At 39.3% G+C, this 17,455-nt stretch overlaps 1 protein-coding gene across 1 annotated transcript; it reads right to left on the bottom strand.

Moving 5' to 3' along the window:
• Window positions 1-11,272: 11,272 nt before the first annotated feature.
• On the bottom strand, window positions 11,273-12,106 carry LOC147002495 (alpha-defensin 20-like). Its single transcript, XM_085844340.1, has 2 exons — window positions 11,935-12,106; window positions 11,273-11,379 (listed from the first exon to the last, which is right to left on the bottom strand). Exons 1-2 carry the CDS (start codon window positions 12,104-12,106, stop codon window positions 11,273-11,275), a joined length of 279 nt encoding a protein of 92 aa, XP_085700466.1.
• Between the last annotated feature and the right edge of the window lie 5,349 nt (window positions 12,107-17,455).

The raw sequence follows: 17,455 nt of genomic DNA on the forward strand, positions 1-17,455 counted from the left end.
CGGTAGTACTATGTCCAATTTTCTGAGGGACCACCAGACTGATTTCCAGAGTGGTTGTACAAGCTTGCAATCCCACCAACAATGAAGGAGTGTTCCTCTTTCTCTACATCCTTGCCAGCATATGCTGTCACCTGAATTTTTGATCTTAGCCATTCTGACTGGTGTGAGGTGGAATCTCAGGGTTGTTTTGAGTTGCATTTCCCTGATGATTAAGGATGTTGAACATTTTTTCAGGTGCTTCTCTGCCATTTGGTATTCCTCAGGTGAGATCTTTGTTCAGTTCTGAGCCCCAATTTTTAATGGGGATATTTGATTTTCTGGAGTCCACCTTCTTGAGTTCTTTATATATATTGGATATTAGTCCCCTATCTGATTTAGAATAGGTAAAGATCCTTTCCCAATCTGTTGGTGGTCTTTTTGTCTTATTGATGGTGTCTTTTGCCTTGCTGAAGCTTTGCAACTTTATGAGGTCCCATTTATCGATTCTTGATCTTACAGCCCAAGCCATTGCTGTTCTATTCAGGAATTTTTCCCCTGTACCCATAACTTCCAGGGTTTTCTCTACTTTCTCCTCTATAAGTTTCAGTGTCTCTGGTTTTATGTGGAGTTCCTTAATCCACTTAGATTTGACCTTAGTACAAGGAGATAGGAATGGATCAATTCACATTCTTCTACATGATAACCGTCAGTTGTGCCAGCACCATTTGTTGAAAATGCTGTCCTTTTTCCACTGGATGGTTTTTGCTCCCTTGTCAAAGATCAAGTGACCATAGGTGTGTGTTCATCTCAGGGTCTTCAATTCTGTTCCATTGGTCTACTTGTCTGTCATTATACCAGTACCATCCAGTTTTTATCACAATTGCTCTGTAGTACAGCTTTAGTTGAGGCATGGTGATTCCACCAGAGGTTCTTTTATCCTTGAGAAGAGTTTTTGCTATCCTAGGTTTTTTTGTTGTTCCAGATGAATTTGCAGATTGCCCTTTCTAATTCCTTGAAGAATTGAGTTGGAATTTTGATGGGGATTGCATTGAATCTGTAGATTGCTTTTGGTAAGATAGCCATTTTTACAATGTTGATCCTGCCAATCCATGAGCATGGGAGATCTTTCCATCTTCTGAGATCTTCTTTAATTTCTTTCTTCAGAGACTTGAAGTTCTTGTCATACAGATCTTTCACTTCCTTAGTTAGAATCACGCCAAGCTATTTTATATTGTTTGTGACTATTGAGAAGGGTGTTGTTTCCCTAATATCTTTCTCAGCCTGTTTATCCTTTGTGTACAGAAAGGTCATTGACTTGCTTGAGTTAATTTTGTATCCAGCTACTTCATTGAAGCTGTTTATCAGGCTTAGGAGTTCTCTGGTGCAATTTTTAGGGTCACTTATATATACTATTATATCATCGGCAAAAAGTGATATTTTGACTTCTTCTTTTCCAATTTGTATCCCCTTGATCTCCTTTTGTTGTGTAATTGCTCTGGCTAGGACTTCAAGTACAATGTTGAATAGGTAGGGAGAGAGTGGACAGCCTTGTCTAGTCACTGATTTTAGTGGGATTTCTTCCACCTTCTCACCATTTACCTTGATGTTGGCTACTGGTTTGCTGTAGATTGCTTTTCTCATGTTTAGGAATGGGCCTTGAATTCCTGATATTTCCAAGACTTTTATCATGAATGGGTGTTGGATTTTGTCAAATGCTTTCTCAGCATCTAACGAGATGATCATGTGGTTTTTGTCTTTGAGTTTGTTTATATACTGGATTATGTTGATGGATTTCCGTATATTGAACCATCCTTGCATCTCTGGGATGAAACCTACTTGGTCAGGATGGATGATTGTTTTGATGTATTCTTGGATTCGGTTAGCGAGAACTTTATTGAGGATTTTTGCATCGATATCCATAAGGTAAATTGTTCTGAAGTTCTCTATCTTTGTTGGGTCTTTTGTGGTTTAGGTATCAGAGTAATTGTGGCTTCATAGAATGAGTTGGGTAGAGTACCTTCTGTTTCTATTTTGTGGAATAGTTTGTGAAGAACTGGGATTAGATCTTCTTTGAAGGTCTGATAGAACTCTGCACTAAACCCATCTGGTCCTGGGCTTTTTTTGGTTGGGAGACTATTAATGACTGCTTCTATTTCTTTAGGGGATATGGGACTGTTTAGATCATTAACCTGATCTTGATTTAACTTTGGTACCTGGTATCTGTCTAGAAACTTGTCCATTTAATCCAGGTTCTCTAGTTTTGTTGAGTATAGCCTTTTGTAGCAGGATCTGATGGTGTTTTGGATTTCTTCAGGATCTGTTGTTATGTCTCCCTTTTCATTTCTGATTTTGTTAATTAGGATGCTGTCCCTGTGCCCTCTAGTGAGTCTGGCTAAGGGTTTATCTATCTTGTTGATTTTCTCAAAGAACCAGCTTCTAGATTGGTTGATTCTTTGAATAGTTCTTCTTGTTTCCACTTTGTTGATTTCACCCCTGAGTTTGATTATTTCCTGCCGTCTACTCCTCTTGGGTGAATTTGCTTCCTTTTGTTCTAGAGCTTTTAGGTGTGTTGTCAAGCTGCCAGTGTGTGCTCTCTCTAATTTCTTTTTGGAGGCACTCAGAGCTGTGAGTTTTCCTCTTAGAAATGCTTTCAATGTGTCCCATAAGTTTGGGTATGTTGTGGCTTCATTTTCATTAAACTCCAGAAAGTCCTTAATTTCTTTCTTTATTCCTTCCTTGACCAAGGTATCATTGAGAAGAGTGTTGTTTAGTTTCCACGTGTGTGTTGGCTTTCTATTATTTATTTTGTTATTGAAGATCAGCCTTAGTCCATGGTGATCTGATAGGATGCATGGGACAATTTCAGTATTTTTGTATATGTTGAGGCTTGTTTTGTGACCAATTATGTGGTCAATTTTGGAGAAGGTACCATGAGGTGCTGAAACGAAGGTTTATCCTTTTATTTTAGGATAAAATGTTCTGTAGATATCTGTCAGATCCATTTGTTTCATAACCTCTGTTAGTTTCACTGTGTCCCTCTTTAGTTTCTGTTTCCATGATCTGTCCATTGGCAAAGTGGTGTGTTGAAGTCTCCCACTATTATTGTGTGAGGTGCAATTTGTGCTTAGAGCTTTACTAAAGTATCTTTAATAAATGTGGCTGCCCTTGTATTCGGAGCATAGATATTCAGAATTGACAGTTCCTCTTGGAGGATTTTACGTTTGATGAGTATGAAGTGCCCTTCCTTGTCTTTTTTGATGACTTTGGGTTGGAAGTCGATTTTATTAGATATTAGGATGGCTACTCCAGCTTGTTTCTTCCTACCATTTGCTTGGAAAATTGTTTTCCAGCCTTTCATTCTGAGGTAGTGTCTATCTTTTTCTCTGAGATGAGTTTCCTTTAAGCAGCAAAATGTTGGGTCCTGTTTGTGTAGCCAGTCTTTTAGTCTATGTCTTTTTATTGGGGAGTTGAGTCCATTGATATTAAGAGATATTAAGGAAAAGTAATTGTTGCCTCCTTTTATTTTTGTTGTTAGAGTTGGCATTCTGTTCTTGTGGCTGTCTTCATTTAGGTTTGTTGAGGGATTACCTTCTTGCTTTTTCTAGGACATGGTTTCCGTCCTTGTATTGGTTTTTTTCTGTTACTATCCTTTGAAGGGCTCGATTTGTGGAAAGATAATGTGTGAATTTGGTTTTGTCGTGGAATACTTTGGTTTCTCCATCTAAGGTAATTGAGAGTTTGGCTGGGTATAGTAGCCTGGGCTGGAATTTGTGTTCTCTTAGTTTCTGTATAACATCTGTTCAGGCCCTTCTGGCTTTCATAGCCTCTGGTGAAAAATCTGGTATAATTCTGATAGGCTTGCCTTTATATGTTACTTGACCTTTTTCCCTTACTGCTTTTAGTATTCTATCTTTATTTAGTGAATTTGTTGTTCTGATTATTATGTGTAGGGAGAAATTTCTTTTCTCGTCCAGTCTATTTGGAGTCTATAGGCTTCATAGTCATGGGCATCTCTTTCTTTAGGCTTGGGAAGTTTTCTTCTATAATTTTGTTGAAGATATTTGCCGGTCCTTTGAGTTTAAAATCTTCATTCTCATCTACTCCAATTATCCGTAGGTTTGGTCTTCTCATTGTGTCCTGGATTTCCTGGATGTTTTGAGTTAGGATCATTTTGGATTTTGTATTTTCTTTGATTGTTGTGCCGATGTTCTCTATGGAATCTTCTGCACCTGAGATTCTCTCTTCCATCTCTTGTATTCTGTTGCTGATGCTGGCATCTATGTTTCCAGATTTCTTTCCTAGGGTTTCTATCTCCTGCGTTGCCTCAATTTGGGTTTTCTTTATTGTGTCTACTTCCCTTTTTAGGTCTTGGATGGTTTTATTCAATTCCATCACCTGTTTGTTCTGATTTTCCTGCAATTCTTTAAGGGATTTTTGTGCTTCCTCTTTAATGTCTTCTACCTGTTTAGCAGTGTTCTCCTGTATTTCTTTAAGTGTGTTATTAAAGTCCTTCTTGATGTCCTCTACCATCATCATGAGATATGCTTTTAGATCCGGGTCTAGCTTTTCCGGTATGTTGGGGTGCCCTGGACTGGGCAAAGTGGGAGTGCTGGGTTCTGATGATGGTGAGTGGTCTTGGTTTCTGTTAGTAAGAGTATTACGTTTAACTTTCGCCATCTGGTAATCTCTGGAGTTCGTTGTTACAGTTGTCTCTGATTAGAGATTGTTCTTCTGGGGATTCTGTTAGCCTCTATCAGCAGACCTGGGAGACTGGCTCTCTCCTCTGAGTTTCAGTGGTCAGAGCACTCTCTGCAGGCAAGCTCTCCTCTTACAGGGAAGGTGCACAGATATCTGGTGTTTGGACCTCCTCCTGGCCAAAGATCAAGGCCCAAAACAGGACCTTTCCCAGAAGCTGTGTTGCTTTGCCGGGTCACAGAAGCTGTCAGCTTGTGTGGTGCACACTCTCACCTGTGCAGACTATGTTCGGTGGAGTCCCGGGACCAAGATGGCTACCGCCAAACTAGAAGCAAAAGCCTCCTGGGCCGGGTGGACACCTGTCCTCTGGCCTGGAGGGTGGCCGGATGTCTAGGGCCCGAAAAGGGCGCTGCCTCAAAGGCTCTGTGGCTCCTGCCTGTCCCACAAGCTGTCAGGTTCTGTGGTGCACACTCTCACCTGTGCAAACTAAGTTCCTAATTTTGGTGGAGTCCAGGAACCAAGATAGCTCCTGCAATGATCTAGGCATTTCTGTGCTCTCTCTCTATCTTTGTCTCTGTCTCTCCGTCTCTCTCTCTCCTCAACCCCTTTCTCTCTTTTTCTTTCCCTCCTCAACTGCCCCTCACTTTCCCTAGGGTGACTACCCTGGCCTTGTTCCATGGGTCCAGTGAACTATCCCACTCAAGGGGAGTTTCCCAATAAACTTGCCTTTAATATATAATAATCTTGTTTGAATTAGCTCCCTTTACCCCCAGTGGAGAAGTTTTAAATATACACAGAAACACACATACACACACACAGACAAACACACACACACACACACACACACACACACATACAGAGACACAACAAATCACATGTGTCCTCATGGGTCTTGCCTTAGTAGGAGCGTCTGTCTCAGCTGAAATTACTCTGCCATAATAATAAACATAACAATAAATATATGAATAATAAATATTAATATACATATATCTTTAGATTATTTATATCTCATCTGTGCTTTCAAGCATGAGAATGAAATATGTACAGGAGATTTCCTTCTGCCATGAACTTTTGACTCCAAGATATGTTTGAAATGTACTAACTATAAGTTAGAGGAGAGCAAACTCTAAGTAGTTCATATTATACTTCAATGTTTAAGCTTAATGACAGAGTCTATTTCACTCTACCTATAGGAAGAGTCTAGATAAATTTGAGAAGTGTATGAGTGTGTATAAGCATATGGGCAGGGGAAGGGCATTCCAGGAACACCTACAAGAAAAGGCAGTAGGAAAAATCCTAACATCTTTGTAGGAACAATAGGTCCTCTGACTCTTGTCACCAAAGTTGTTCCAGCTGCTAGCTCTGATGTATCTAGCACAGAAAACCCATCCATCTAAGCATGGGACTTCTCTCAGATCCTCTGCTCTTGTGTAGTAGGTCTAATTTTAGTGCCTAATGTCCTCTGTGTCTCTAGATCCAACAATGGTATATTTTTTCATGAAAAGATGTCCACCAGAAGACATTGAAATAAGAGTTGTATTACTGAATGAGGCTCATCTCTATGTTTTGTAAAGGAAGCAGACCAAGAGTAAAGTCCTAATCAGATTTCTTATTATATAGGGGTTATTAATACCACCATGTGCCTTCAGTCTACTTTCCTCTCAAGGTCTCCTGTAACTGTATTTTTTCCAACCCTTATTATTCATGAAGGTTCTTAAATGTGTTAAGCTGCCTTTTAGCCCTACACCCACCTGAGGTAGTGGATAAGAAAGGATGCTTTGGAAGTGGAGCAACTCTTATGTGTTGTCTGGAAATCCACAGTTCAGTTCGCAAGATTAGCAATGAACCGCTCAATCCACTTACACGCACATCAAGGATGCATCAGTAGTCCAGTTTGGTAAAGTCAGGATAGTAAACAGGAATCAGCAGTAGTGGTACTACCTAGCAGAGGCAGGCAGGCCTCATTCACATAGGGAGTCAGCAGGAGGTACCAGCAGGAATGCCTGGAGTTCTCAGCTCTCAGGGAAATGAAGATCATTAAGCCTTGAGACCAAGAAGAGTTGCACAGCTAGCTCTATAAGCAAGCCTAGCTCAGCCCCCATCACTGTCCATCGTGTCTTATTTATACCCTCCAAATACCATGTTTCCTCCACAGGTCTTGCCTGAACACATGCTCAACACTTGCTGACATCACTCTGCTGATTATCCCCAGTCCACTGAAGCTGCAAAATAGTCAGAGCACTCCACCAGATATTTTTTGGTCCATTTCCCTCATGGAATCCTGACAAATGGAGGTCGGCTAAGCCATGTAAGGTGGACCAATACATGTGTGTTGTTAGTGAAGAATTCTTCATCACATGTCCTTTCACATGCTTGCTTTAGCAGAAAATCCTTTCTCCTGTGTCTGCTTAAGGAAAATGTTCCTTCAAGAGTCTGCCTCAGTGTTTTACCTGTGTTTGCCCCAGCAAAACACCTTTCAACACAACTGATTTTCCAAAGAACCATCAAGGTTTCACTTCAGTCCCCTCTACAAAATCCATACTATATGTACTTCATTAACATTTGGTGTTAGTATCAGAAGCTGTTTAGAGCTAGCCCATGAATCCAGTGATGATGCCATCCCTTGTCAGCAAGGATTTACTGTGTCTGTTGTCAAGGCAAACACTGCACAATCTCTCCATGTCTCACCTGCATTACCTGTGGATATCATTTCCTGGGTCACCTACTTCAAGGCCCGGATAAAAGACAGAGACACCAACCCATCTTTCTCTTTCTTTCTTCATTCCTTCCCCATTTTCAATAAAGGACCTCTTTCATGGGAACTGTTCTGGCTTGGTGTGATCAATAAAGGAACAAGACAGCTTACAATTAATATGTGGTGTATGCCTTTGTGAAGACTCTTCGATTTAAGAATGAGAAACCTTTTCTTAATAAAATGGATAAAAAGGTTTTTATCTAAAACCCTTTCTTAATAAAAATCCTAGCTCACTGTTTTACAAACTCAGAAAACACTGAAAGAACATGGACTCAATTTAAATTGTTATAGTTTTATAAATCAGAAAATGGGACATCACCAGAGTAAATCTTTTCACACTTTCATCGGACCCCACTCTTCATAGACCCCAGAACTATAGGAAATTGGTACCAACTGCTATGGAAAATACAATTATTATATGACCTGTTATATTGTGTCCTCCTATATAAGACCAAATGAACTAAGGCATATGTTCACAGAGGAACACAAATTCCCTACTTGGAGGAATTCTGAATCTTTTCAGGGGAACTACAGGGAAAGAACTGATGGCCCCTATAGTGGTATAATGTAAATTGTTATGGGTACCTCTATTGGGGAAAATATTTTGGTTTTTAATGTTTCTAAACATCCTTCATCAAAACCCACTCTAATTCAGACAGGTTGATGATGGTCCCTCCCTCCTCAGCTAGGATAGTTGGATGTCCTCTGCACACCTGTTCTCAGCTCTTGGCTTCTTCCTGACACCAGTACTGACTAGGCAACCATGCTGGAGAGGTTTTTTGTAATAAACTCTCTAAATCCTAGAGATCCACTCATCTCTGTGCCCATGGTACTGACCAATGTTCAAATAGAAAATATGAGTTAGAATGCATTTATGTGTGTTGTTTGAAATCCATTTCTTCTGGTAATGATACTTTACAGGGCTGTAGGATAGGAGAGCAGGTTCATGTACATTCAAAATGATAAAATGTGTGACTTATGCGGATTATTTTGAATTTCAAACTTTGTGTTGTCAATGCATTGAGGAAGTCGGGACTTCATCTTTTCATCTAGTTTCTAAAGAATTTCTCTGAAAGCACGTGCTAGATAAGTGGCATAAGGTCCTGTATTACTTGGGGTGCCTTGATGAACAACTTCTCATTCTTTGTATATCCAGTTTTCTATAATGGGGATGCAAGATAAGTGTGCAACCCATGTGTGGTTCAGGTCTCTGTCCATGGGAAGGGATTTAGTGGGGGTGGACTGTATGGCCTTTGTGATTGCTAGAACATGATAAAAACTAGCAAGTGTTTGTCATGTTTCTAGAATTTCAGACTACAAAGCTTTTCTAGAACTGCCCTTCATTCTTTGTGCCAGCATATAAGAACCAAGAGGAAAAGAAAGAAAGAAAGAAAGAAAGAAAGAAAGAAAGAAAGAAAGAAAGAAAGAAAGAAAGAAAGAAAGAAAGAAAGAAAGAAAGAAAGAAAGAAAGAAAGGAAGGAAGGGAAAAAAAGCCAGGGCAACACTTTATTTTCTGAATCAACCAATTTTGCTAATCAGAATTCCTCCTTATGGTTCTCAAGTATTTGTGTGAAAATACTGAAGCAGAGCTGTTTCCAGAAACGGAATTCAATACTCTAATTAATACACATGGGATATGTGATCATTGCTAACAAAGAGCTTCTGATATGAAAATGCTGGGTATATGTGTTCTTTGTCTACCCTATGCATCATTGTTCTGAGCTGACTCAAAGCACAGCTTTATTGAGGGAATTTCTCAAAGAACCAGGGTCTTCCACAGAGTGGAACACTACTCAACCATAGAATGATGGGATTTTCAATATGTGCGATGGTACCCGAGGATACTTTCTGTGTAATATCCAGACACACTAAGAGCATGATATCCAGATCTCACATATCCAAAATATAAAGCAATGTAATGGCAGGCAAGAATAGAATATTTGCTAATAGATTCTGTCAAGGTGAAGTAATGTTGAGGACAGGTTGGTCACTGGGTACATAATGACATTTAGTTAGGAGCAATGAGTTTGGTGGATTATTACATAACAACATGGTTGTAAATAGTAATGGATTATGTAATTCAAAACACTTAATACAGTAGAATTTAGGTGTTTCACCATAACAAAATTATAAACACCTGAGGTGACAGATATGGTACTTTCCCAACTTAATCATTCACAATGTCCACATACATTCATAAACTCTTACCAATAAGCATCTAGAAATTTCACCACCGATATAGGTCAGGTTAAAAACATTGAAACATTGCATTTTACAAGAAAAAATCTCCCCACATTGTAAAGAGGGAAGGAAGAATACATGAGCTTATTGCATCCAGGGTCAAGAATTTCCAACCGGGAGAGGTGTTGGAATAAACTCTGGAGACAAAGACAAGAGAGACTTTTAGCTATGTAAAATAGAGGAGAGTCCTTGGAGAACATTCGTAGAGAGGTTGACCAATGTGACTGTGTCATGTGTTTGCTGATTGACACTTACTGGAGTTATGCTCACTGTTTCTGGAAACAGACACCTATATCCTCAGATAATTACATTTCAGAAGGATGACACACATTGAGTTAAGTATTAAATTTATTTTGTCCAGGTCACAGGTGACTTATTTAAAGACTGAAATGTCTTGTGGGACTATGATCGCTGCCTGTTGTTTGCAATCCTATAATTGTAATTCTCTAATATTTGAGGTAAAAGAGTTATAATGGCTAGAGGTAGACTTTCTCTCCTAGCTCACTCAGCTAGTCTCTGCCATGGTTGCTATAATCTACCAAGTAAGATGCTTCTAGCACCTTGTCTTCCTCAAATTGTGATAGAGTATCAATTCTCCTAGCATGGTTCTATCACTATTGAGTGCCCACAACTATGTCTTTTGGGAACCCACACCATCTGTGCTAGTAGAATCTGCAATCTAGAGGTCACCACCACTGCTGTCCTTTCATCAGGACATGGTTTTCCCTGAAGGAGTGTGCGAGGATTCATAGTCTGATTCTTAGCACCCTGTACCATCACTGGAGTCCCTGCTTCAAGAACTGCCTACCAACTTCTTTATTTATCTTGCATATCTCTGCCAGGCTGCATTAAGCCCTTCAAAGCTGTGGGGTAAGTCACTTGAGTGTATCTTGTAGAGCACATTGCATTCATTAGACATGTACACTTTCTGTATATGTTTTCTGTATAGAAACTGTATTTTGTCTTATTCTACTGTAGACACTGCAGATTACATGCATATTATAGTGTGGGATGCCCTGCTTTTCATCCTACCCATTCTGTCTCTGACTAACTTTTTCTAATATTGATAAAAGTTGTCACCACAGAGCCAAAAATAACCCTCGGTTCAGAAGCCAGAGGCATAATTCAGGCCTGGTTCATAAAAACTTCAATACTTTTTAAGGATGCTGTAGCTTCCTAAAAAATATCATTTTAGAACTCTGTACACCTGAAACCCAAAGGGGTAGTTTTTCTTAACATATAGGCAATGTGTTTGGTAGATAGTCAAGATAGAGTTGAAAGTCAGGAGTGGCACATGTGAGGATCATACAAATTCTGAGTTTTCTATACATTTTGTGTCTCAACCTGGAGTCATCTTTAAATTGATAGTATTTAGAGCCAGTATTTTCCAAGTTAAAAATTAAAGTATTCATTCATTGCAAAGGTTTTCTTGAAGGTTCTGGTAGTTTATATACAGAGTCTTGACTGAGAGTTTTAGCAAACATTGAAAGAATGTAAACTCACAGGAAGCATATTGCAAACAATTTATTGAGAAGTGGTCATCAGGCCCCAGCATCAGTAGACTCAGAGCCGATGGTTGTCATATCTCTGTCATCTGCATGTTCAGCGGGGGCGGCAACAGAACAAAAATCGTTTTCCACAGGTCCTATAAACTAGTTCTCCTCTATTGCAGCCTCCTTTTCTACAATAGCATATCCGATCTCTCGGCGCTGGAGACATAAAAAGAATCAGGCATTAAGTTTTGAGGTTGGAAGCATGTATGTGATCCTATGGGGATATGTGATAAAGCAAGGATGTGCTGCATTGACCACAGTACAGCCTTCAGCATGGACATCTCAACCAAAAAAACCACTTCAGATGTGTTGGTCATGCACTTGAGAGCCATTCTGAGGTGTCTTTATTTTCTGTGCTCCTTTTGTCACTGTGTAGACTCTTTTGTATACTCTTAAATTGATTCAAAGTTCATTTAGAGAAAGAAAAAATTCTACTAATACCCAAGACTAATCCTGTTCTATAAGCATCTATTCAGAGTATTGGAGTATGGTCAGTGTTGAAATTCCCATGTGTATCTTTTTACATTAAAAGCTTATAAGAAAGAAATTCAATTAAAATTTCTTTCCTCTCATTGCTACTGTTATGAATATAAAAGCAATTAAAATAGAGTTGCCTTGGGATCCACATTACTCTGCCAGGATTCTAGGACTCATCTTCATCCTTCCCTCAGGAGAATGCAAGCATCCATCACGCTGGGTACCATTACTCACAGTTTTCATGAAGAGCAGATCCTTCTGGGTCTCCAAAGGAGACAGACACAGCCTGGTCCTCTTCCCCTGGCTGCTCCTCAGTTTTAGTCTCTTCATCTGTGTTTTGGATAGGATCAGCCTGGACCTGGTAGGCCAGCAGGACGAGGGCAGAGAGGAGGACAAGTGTCTTCATGGCTGGGAGTCACCTGGAGAATTGGTGAGCAGGAGCCCAATGTGTGGAGAATGAATAGCCAGCCTGCATTTATAGGGCAGAGAAAGGTCCACACTTAGAGAAGGCACTCTTTGATGGGAACTGGGAGAGTCTGTTATCATCAAGATCCCTTTGATGTGCCAATGTCCTGAAGCCTACTATCATAATGTTGCACTATGTGTTCAGTAACATCAGCCCTCCGATTAATAATGATTAAGGGGCCTTGCTATCTTCCCCTGTTTCCCATCTGCTGGAGTATTTACCTCTCAGTGGTCAGGGAAGTAAAGAGCTAGGCAGTTTGTAATTTAAAAAGCTCATGGAACAAAGGATTTTTATGTTTTGATCTTGCAGGATGCTCTCCTCAGGTAGTCTGGAGCAGAGTTTGACTAGGTGGACTGGAGAGTCAGTTCTTTGCATGATTCAGGTATTATCAATCATCCTCCCGTGAGGTAACATTGTGAACTCCCTACTTGGGGCCATTGTAGAGAAAGTAAGATGGCCTCATTGTGACCCTAGTGAACTGAGTTTAAGAGACAGAGATTGTAAGAGCGAAGCTAGAGTGAGTTGTTTTGTAGAAGCCAAAGTGTCAGAACACATCTCACAAGAGTGTGGTCCAGGAGCATCTCCATAGTTGGGACCCTCAAGCCATGCCTCATTCCACATGTCTGAGATTCTGCAATATTTTTACTTTCAGAAAATGAGTACTGATTTGCAAGAAATGTCATCTACAATGTGAGAGTGTCATAAGCTAGTACCCAATCTTAAGAAGTGTCATCATGTCATACATGACCACTGTTCTCTATGTGTTTCATCCCATTTCTCACAGTACATACAAACCAAAAGTTACAAAACTTCCTGCCATTTTCATTTTCTGTATGGAGTCCCCCTGACATACATGCCACCCCATATTTATATGATAATTAATACTATTCATTTGTTAAAATGATTTTATATAGAGGCTCAAAAAGAATTAGCTAAGCAGTGAGAATACTATTTTACATACGTATTAACCTACACACACACACATACACACACATACATGTGTGTGTGTGTATATATATATATGTATGTATATTGAGGAGAGCCATGCTGCAAGCAATCGCCATTATAAAATGGTGCTGGCCTCCGCTGTGTCTAACTAGTAAACAAGCCTTGTACGCAGGTGTGAGAGTGAACTCACACCTAGTCACTGCACATCTCGGGGCATAGTAATGGGGTAGTGGGCAAGCAATGAATCAGGAACTGACACCCCATATCATGTGCTGAAATGCCATTGATGAGGACTATATAGGCAACGCCATTTTCTGGGGTTGGGGTCTTCCCTACTGAAGAAGCAATAAATCTTTTGCTGCAGAAGAATTTGGTTGTCCGAGTGTGTTCTTGCCGGCGAGAACGATAGCTCGGGACAGTATATATATATATATATATATATATATATATATATATATATATACATACATACTAATGTAATTGTATAATGGGACATGGCCTCTTAAAAACATCTGTAGCCTGTGATTTATGAGCTATGAAGCTCATCTTATACTTCAGACTCATTATTGTCTTTCCTGATCATCACAGAATTGATCTAGTAGCACTTTCTAAAATATGCATGCTCAAAAGGCCACCATGCTCATGTGAAAGATTTTTATTATGTAATTTCTCATTTTACCCTTCCTACCAGTGTCCAGTACAGAACTGGAAATTTGAGAATGCTGAACCACACAATGTATCCTTAGAGAAGAATGCCTTTTTTTAAGTACAGCAAAGTTTGTTCTGCACCCTCTTTTCATTTTCTTATTGCTTTATATTCTCTTTTTGGTTTCTTACCAAGACCTGGTAGCATCAGATGTCTCACTTGAGGAAAGACAGCCACTCATGGACACCAGAGAATGTAGAAACCAGATTCTTCTGTCTGTGGAATTGCATGGAGTCATTTACATACTACCAGGTTTATTGAGCCTTGGGGGAAAGCAGTTTTTTTGGTTTGTGAATTTACTGTGGGCTGGAATTTATGTTTTTATTGAAGATTGATACAAGTAGTATAATGTTTTTCTTATATTCCTCATCCTAATCTGATAGATAAAATTGATATTTCAGTATTATAACAGTACATTTTTCTCATGCTTTGACACCAGAAGGGTGTGCACTTGTGTTTGGTCAAATGTTCCACTGAGAGATTAGTTGGCACATTCTTTCTACATTTGTAAAGAAAGATGTACTTATTTTTGTTCTATAAGTGAATTGGCAGACTGTATGTGTGTGTGTGGCTATTGTCTGTGGAGAGCAGAGAGCCAATCTCCAAGAACTGGAGGTCCAGAATGCTATGAGTTGCTATGTGCGTGTTAGAATGAATCTAGATCTTTCAAAAGAGCACCTAGTATTCTTTACCTCAGAGTCATCCTTTCAGGCCCACATTTTCTCTAATGAATCTTTAGCTACTGTTCAAAAAGTCTGGAAATTGTTTCTTTGTAGCATATATTAAAAATCTTCTTAAGATAAACATTTTTCTTCCTCCAGTTTTTTTTTTATTCCAAACAGCCTGGCATTTAAATCTCTTAATAATATTTCTGAGTTATTTTTCTTTCAATTTAAATCTGTAAGAGTTAAGCTTTTTGTTTTAGTGGCATTAGCAAAATTCCTACCACATCCTGTGTTTAAGTCACTTACAGTTCTTACACACCCTCTGCCACAAGGGAGGAAGTTCCCCCTTCTCATGTAAAGTGTTGAGGATCTTCAATGTTCCAAGGTATTATATCACATGTGAATGCCAAACAAGATGTTGGGCAATAGGGCAGTGGTTGGAGCAGGTGGGCCACAGACACTGAAGTGATTTTGGAAAACTGAAGGAGCTCTTTGTAGTCCGTTGCTATTTCTTCTTGTAGTGAATCTTGTCTAAGCATCATCATGTATTCAAATATGATCTGCAAAGAATGTATGTTAACCCCCAGTGGAATCTGAAGTCCCTGGTCTTGCACATGCCCCACTTAGGCACATGGGAGGGCTAGCCCTCTTCCTTTCTCACACGCATCAGGACTCTGGTTACCCACAGGAGGCTCTTGGTTGAGAACTTGCATCTTCTTATGCTTTCCTGTACTGCATCCTGGACTCTGAGACAGGTGGGGGTGTTCTGTTCTGCACATGTTTTCCATCACAAGCCAGAGTGTAAAAACTCAACAGAACTCAAAATTATCCTTTAAAATCTGCACTATTTCTGTAGTAGGGATCACATATGTGAGCTATTACTTGTGATATCTGTCAAAAAAAACCCGAATTTTTTTGTATATTTCTAGAGATTATACGTTATTTATTGATGGATTAACATCAAATATCAAAGGAGATAATTAGTAGAGGCAGAGATCAAGGAGAAGTATAGAGACCATCTGTCAAGAGATGTCTTTCAACCTTGGGCTCCTATCAGGCTCTAAAGAAGGAAAACAAATAATCTCAATAAATGACAGAAGGCATCACTCTAAAACACAGGAGTTAAGGTGGAATATGGGATAGGGGTAAAGTATAAGAGATCTGTCCACAGCCTGTTGCCTAATCTTTAGTGTCTTCTGAGTACAGCAATCTTTAAAGTTCCTTTACAAACCCACAAAACATCAGTCAATGAACGTGACTATTTTATTTTGTTATTCTGAAAACCTCTTATCCAAAGAGAAAAAAAAATCTTAGCAATTAGTAAGTATTATCGAATAGAAATACACTGCAAATATTATATACCTTGAGAATGCTGCCTGGCTTTTCACAAGTTTCAAATTATCATTGTTTCTATAAAGTTTCAACACAAAGCTATTTCATCTCTACAATAAATAAAAGTTTAGTATTCTTACTTTAGGTAAGAAGTTGTCAAAATCCATAGAATTTATATGTTATATTCAATATGGAATGTTTCTATTTATTAAAATAACGGGGAACATATCTTCTAGTTTCAAATACCTCAAGAACTTTATAGCTTTCATCTGTTTGTTAAAGAGATATCACACCAAATAAGCAGTTTTACAAATTAGATAAAGGATGTTACATGCAAGGATATATGAGCCTTGGTTGAGCTGAGAACTGATGGAGTACCTTCCAAATACGAATGATGGTGAGAAGAAGAAAACTAGTAAAGGTCTGACAGTGTAATGTGCAGGTATTTCTCACCAGAAGACTATGATGAAGACTATTGATTGGAAGAGGGCTTAGCTTCATATTTGGCTGAGGAACGTCCTCAGAGCATGGAGACAAACATCCTTCTTTTAAAGATGCACATTTAGGAACTAAAGGCGCCTAGTACAATTGTAATTATGAAAAAGTGTACACACGTTTTCTCTGTGACCTACACACAGGGTGCAGACTCCCTTCAGAAGCTGTAATATGGGCTTGTCATAGAGTTGGCTGGTATGAGCCATTAAGCATTTGTTGTCCATTTGAATTTTCTGTGATCAGCAGGTTATTTTTGAAAGATCTTGGGCATCTATAGGGTATTTTTTCATGATAGGTTGGTCACTGAAATTTCTTTAGAAGTTCTTTGTAGCAATAAGTGATGGCTTTTGGCCTGTTTCAGTAAATCTCTCCAACCCAGTTATGACCTGGCAATGAAAACACAACACACTTAAAATGATTACATGCTGTGCACCTAGATTGGGCAGATCTACTGCTACACTACCATCTTCCACATCTATGAGACCCTTTAGAACTTGCAGTTTCTCCTGGCCCTGTGCTTCTGCTCTCTTCCTCTTCCTCTCCTCCCCCTCCTCCCCTCTTCCTCCTCATCCTCTTCCTTCCTCTTTCTCTTTGTCCTCTTTCTCTTCTATTTTCTATTTCTTCCCTCTCCCCCATTCTGCTCCACCTTCCCTATTTTTCTGCCCAATCATCAGCTCTCCTTTATATTTCTAAGTAAGTTGGGAAGCAGGTTTACAGGAATTCACCTGAGTGCTGACTCATTCCTTGTTTGCAACCCCTCATAGGAGAACAGATTTTACACCAAATATAATTAGCCCCAGGGCTATTCACAACACTGGCCCACATGGTAGAACATGTGGACAATACCATGTTGATGGAGAAGATGTGATTTCAATTGGGACATGTCTTCTGAGCATCACAACCTACAGTAACTCTCAGTTATTATAAAAACTGGCAGTTCCTCAATGTTTGTTCAAGTCCAAGTGAAATGGAATGTTTGAGACTCTTTGGGGTTAGGCTAAACCAGAGGACTTTTTTTTTTTTTTTTTTTTTTTAGGACAAAAGCATGCTTCCTGTAACTAAACGCAGGGAAGTCTGTCATGTGAACATTACCATTTTCTTAAAATTTGTTTTATATTTATTTATACACTTATTGTATGTACA

Source organism: Mus caroli, unplaced genomic scaffold (genome assembly GCF_978045245.1).
Source record: "Mus caroli unplaced genomic scaffold, Mus_caroli_1 scaffold_10, whole genome shotgun sequence".
NCBI classification, from domain to species: Eukaryota; Metazoa; Chordata; class Mammalia; order Rodentia; family Muridae; genus Mus; species Mus caroli.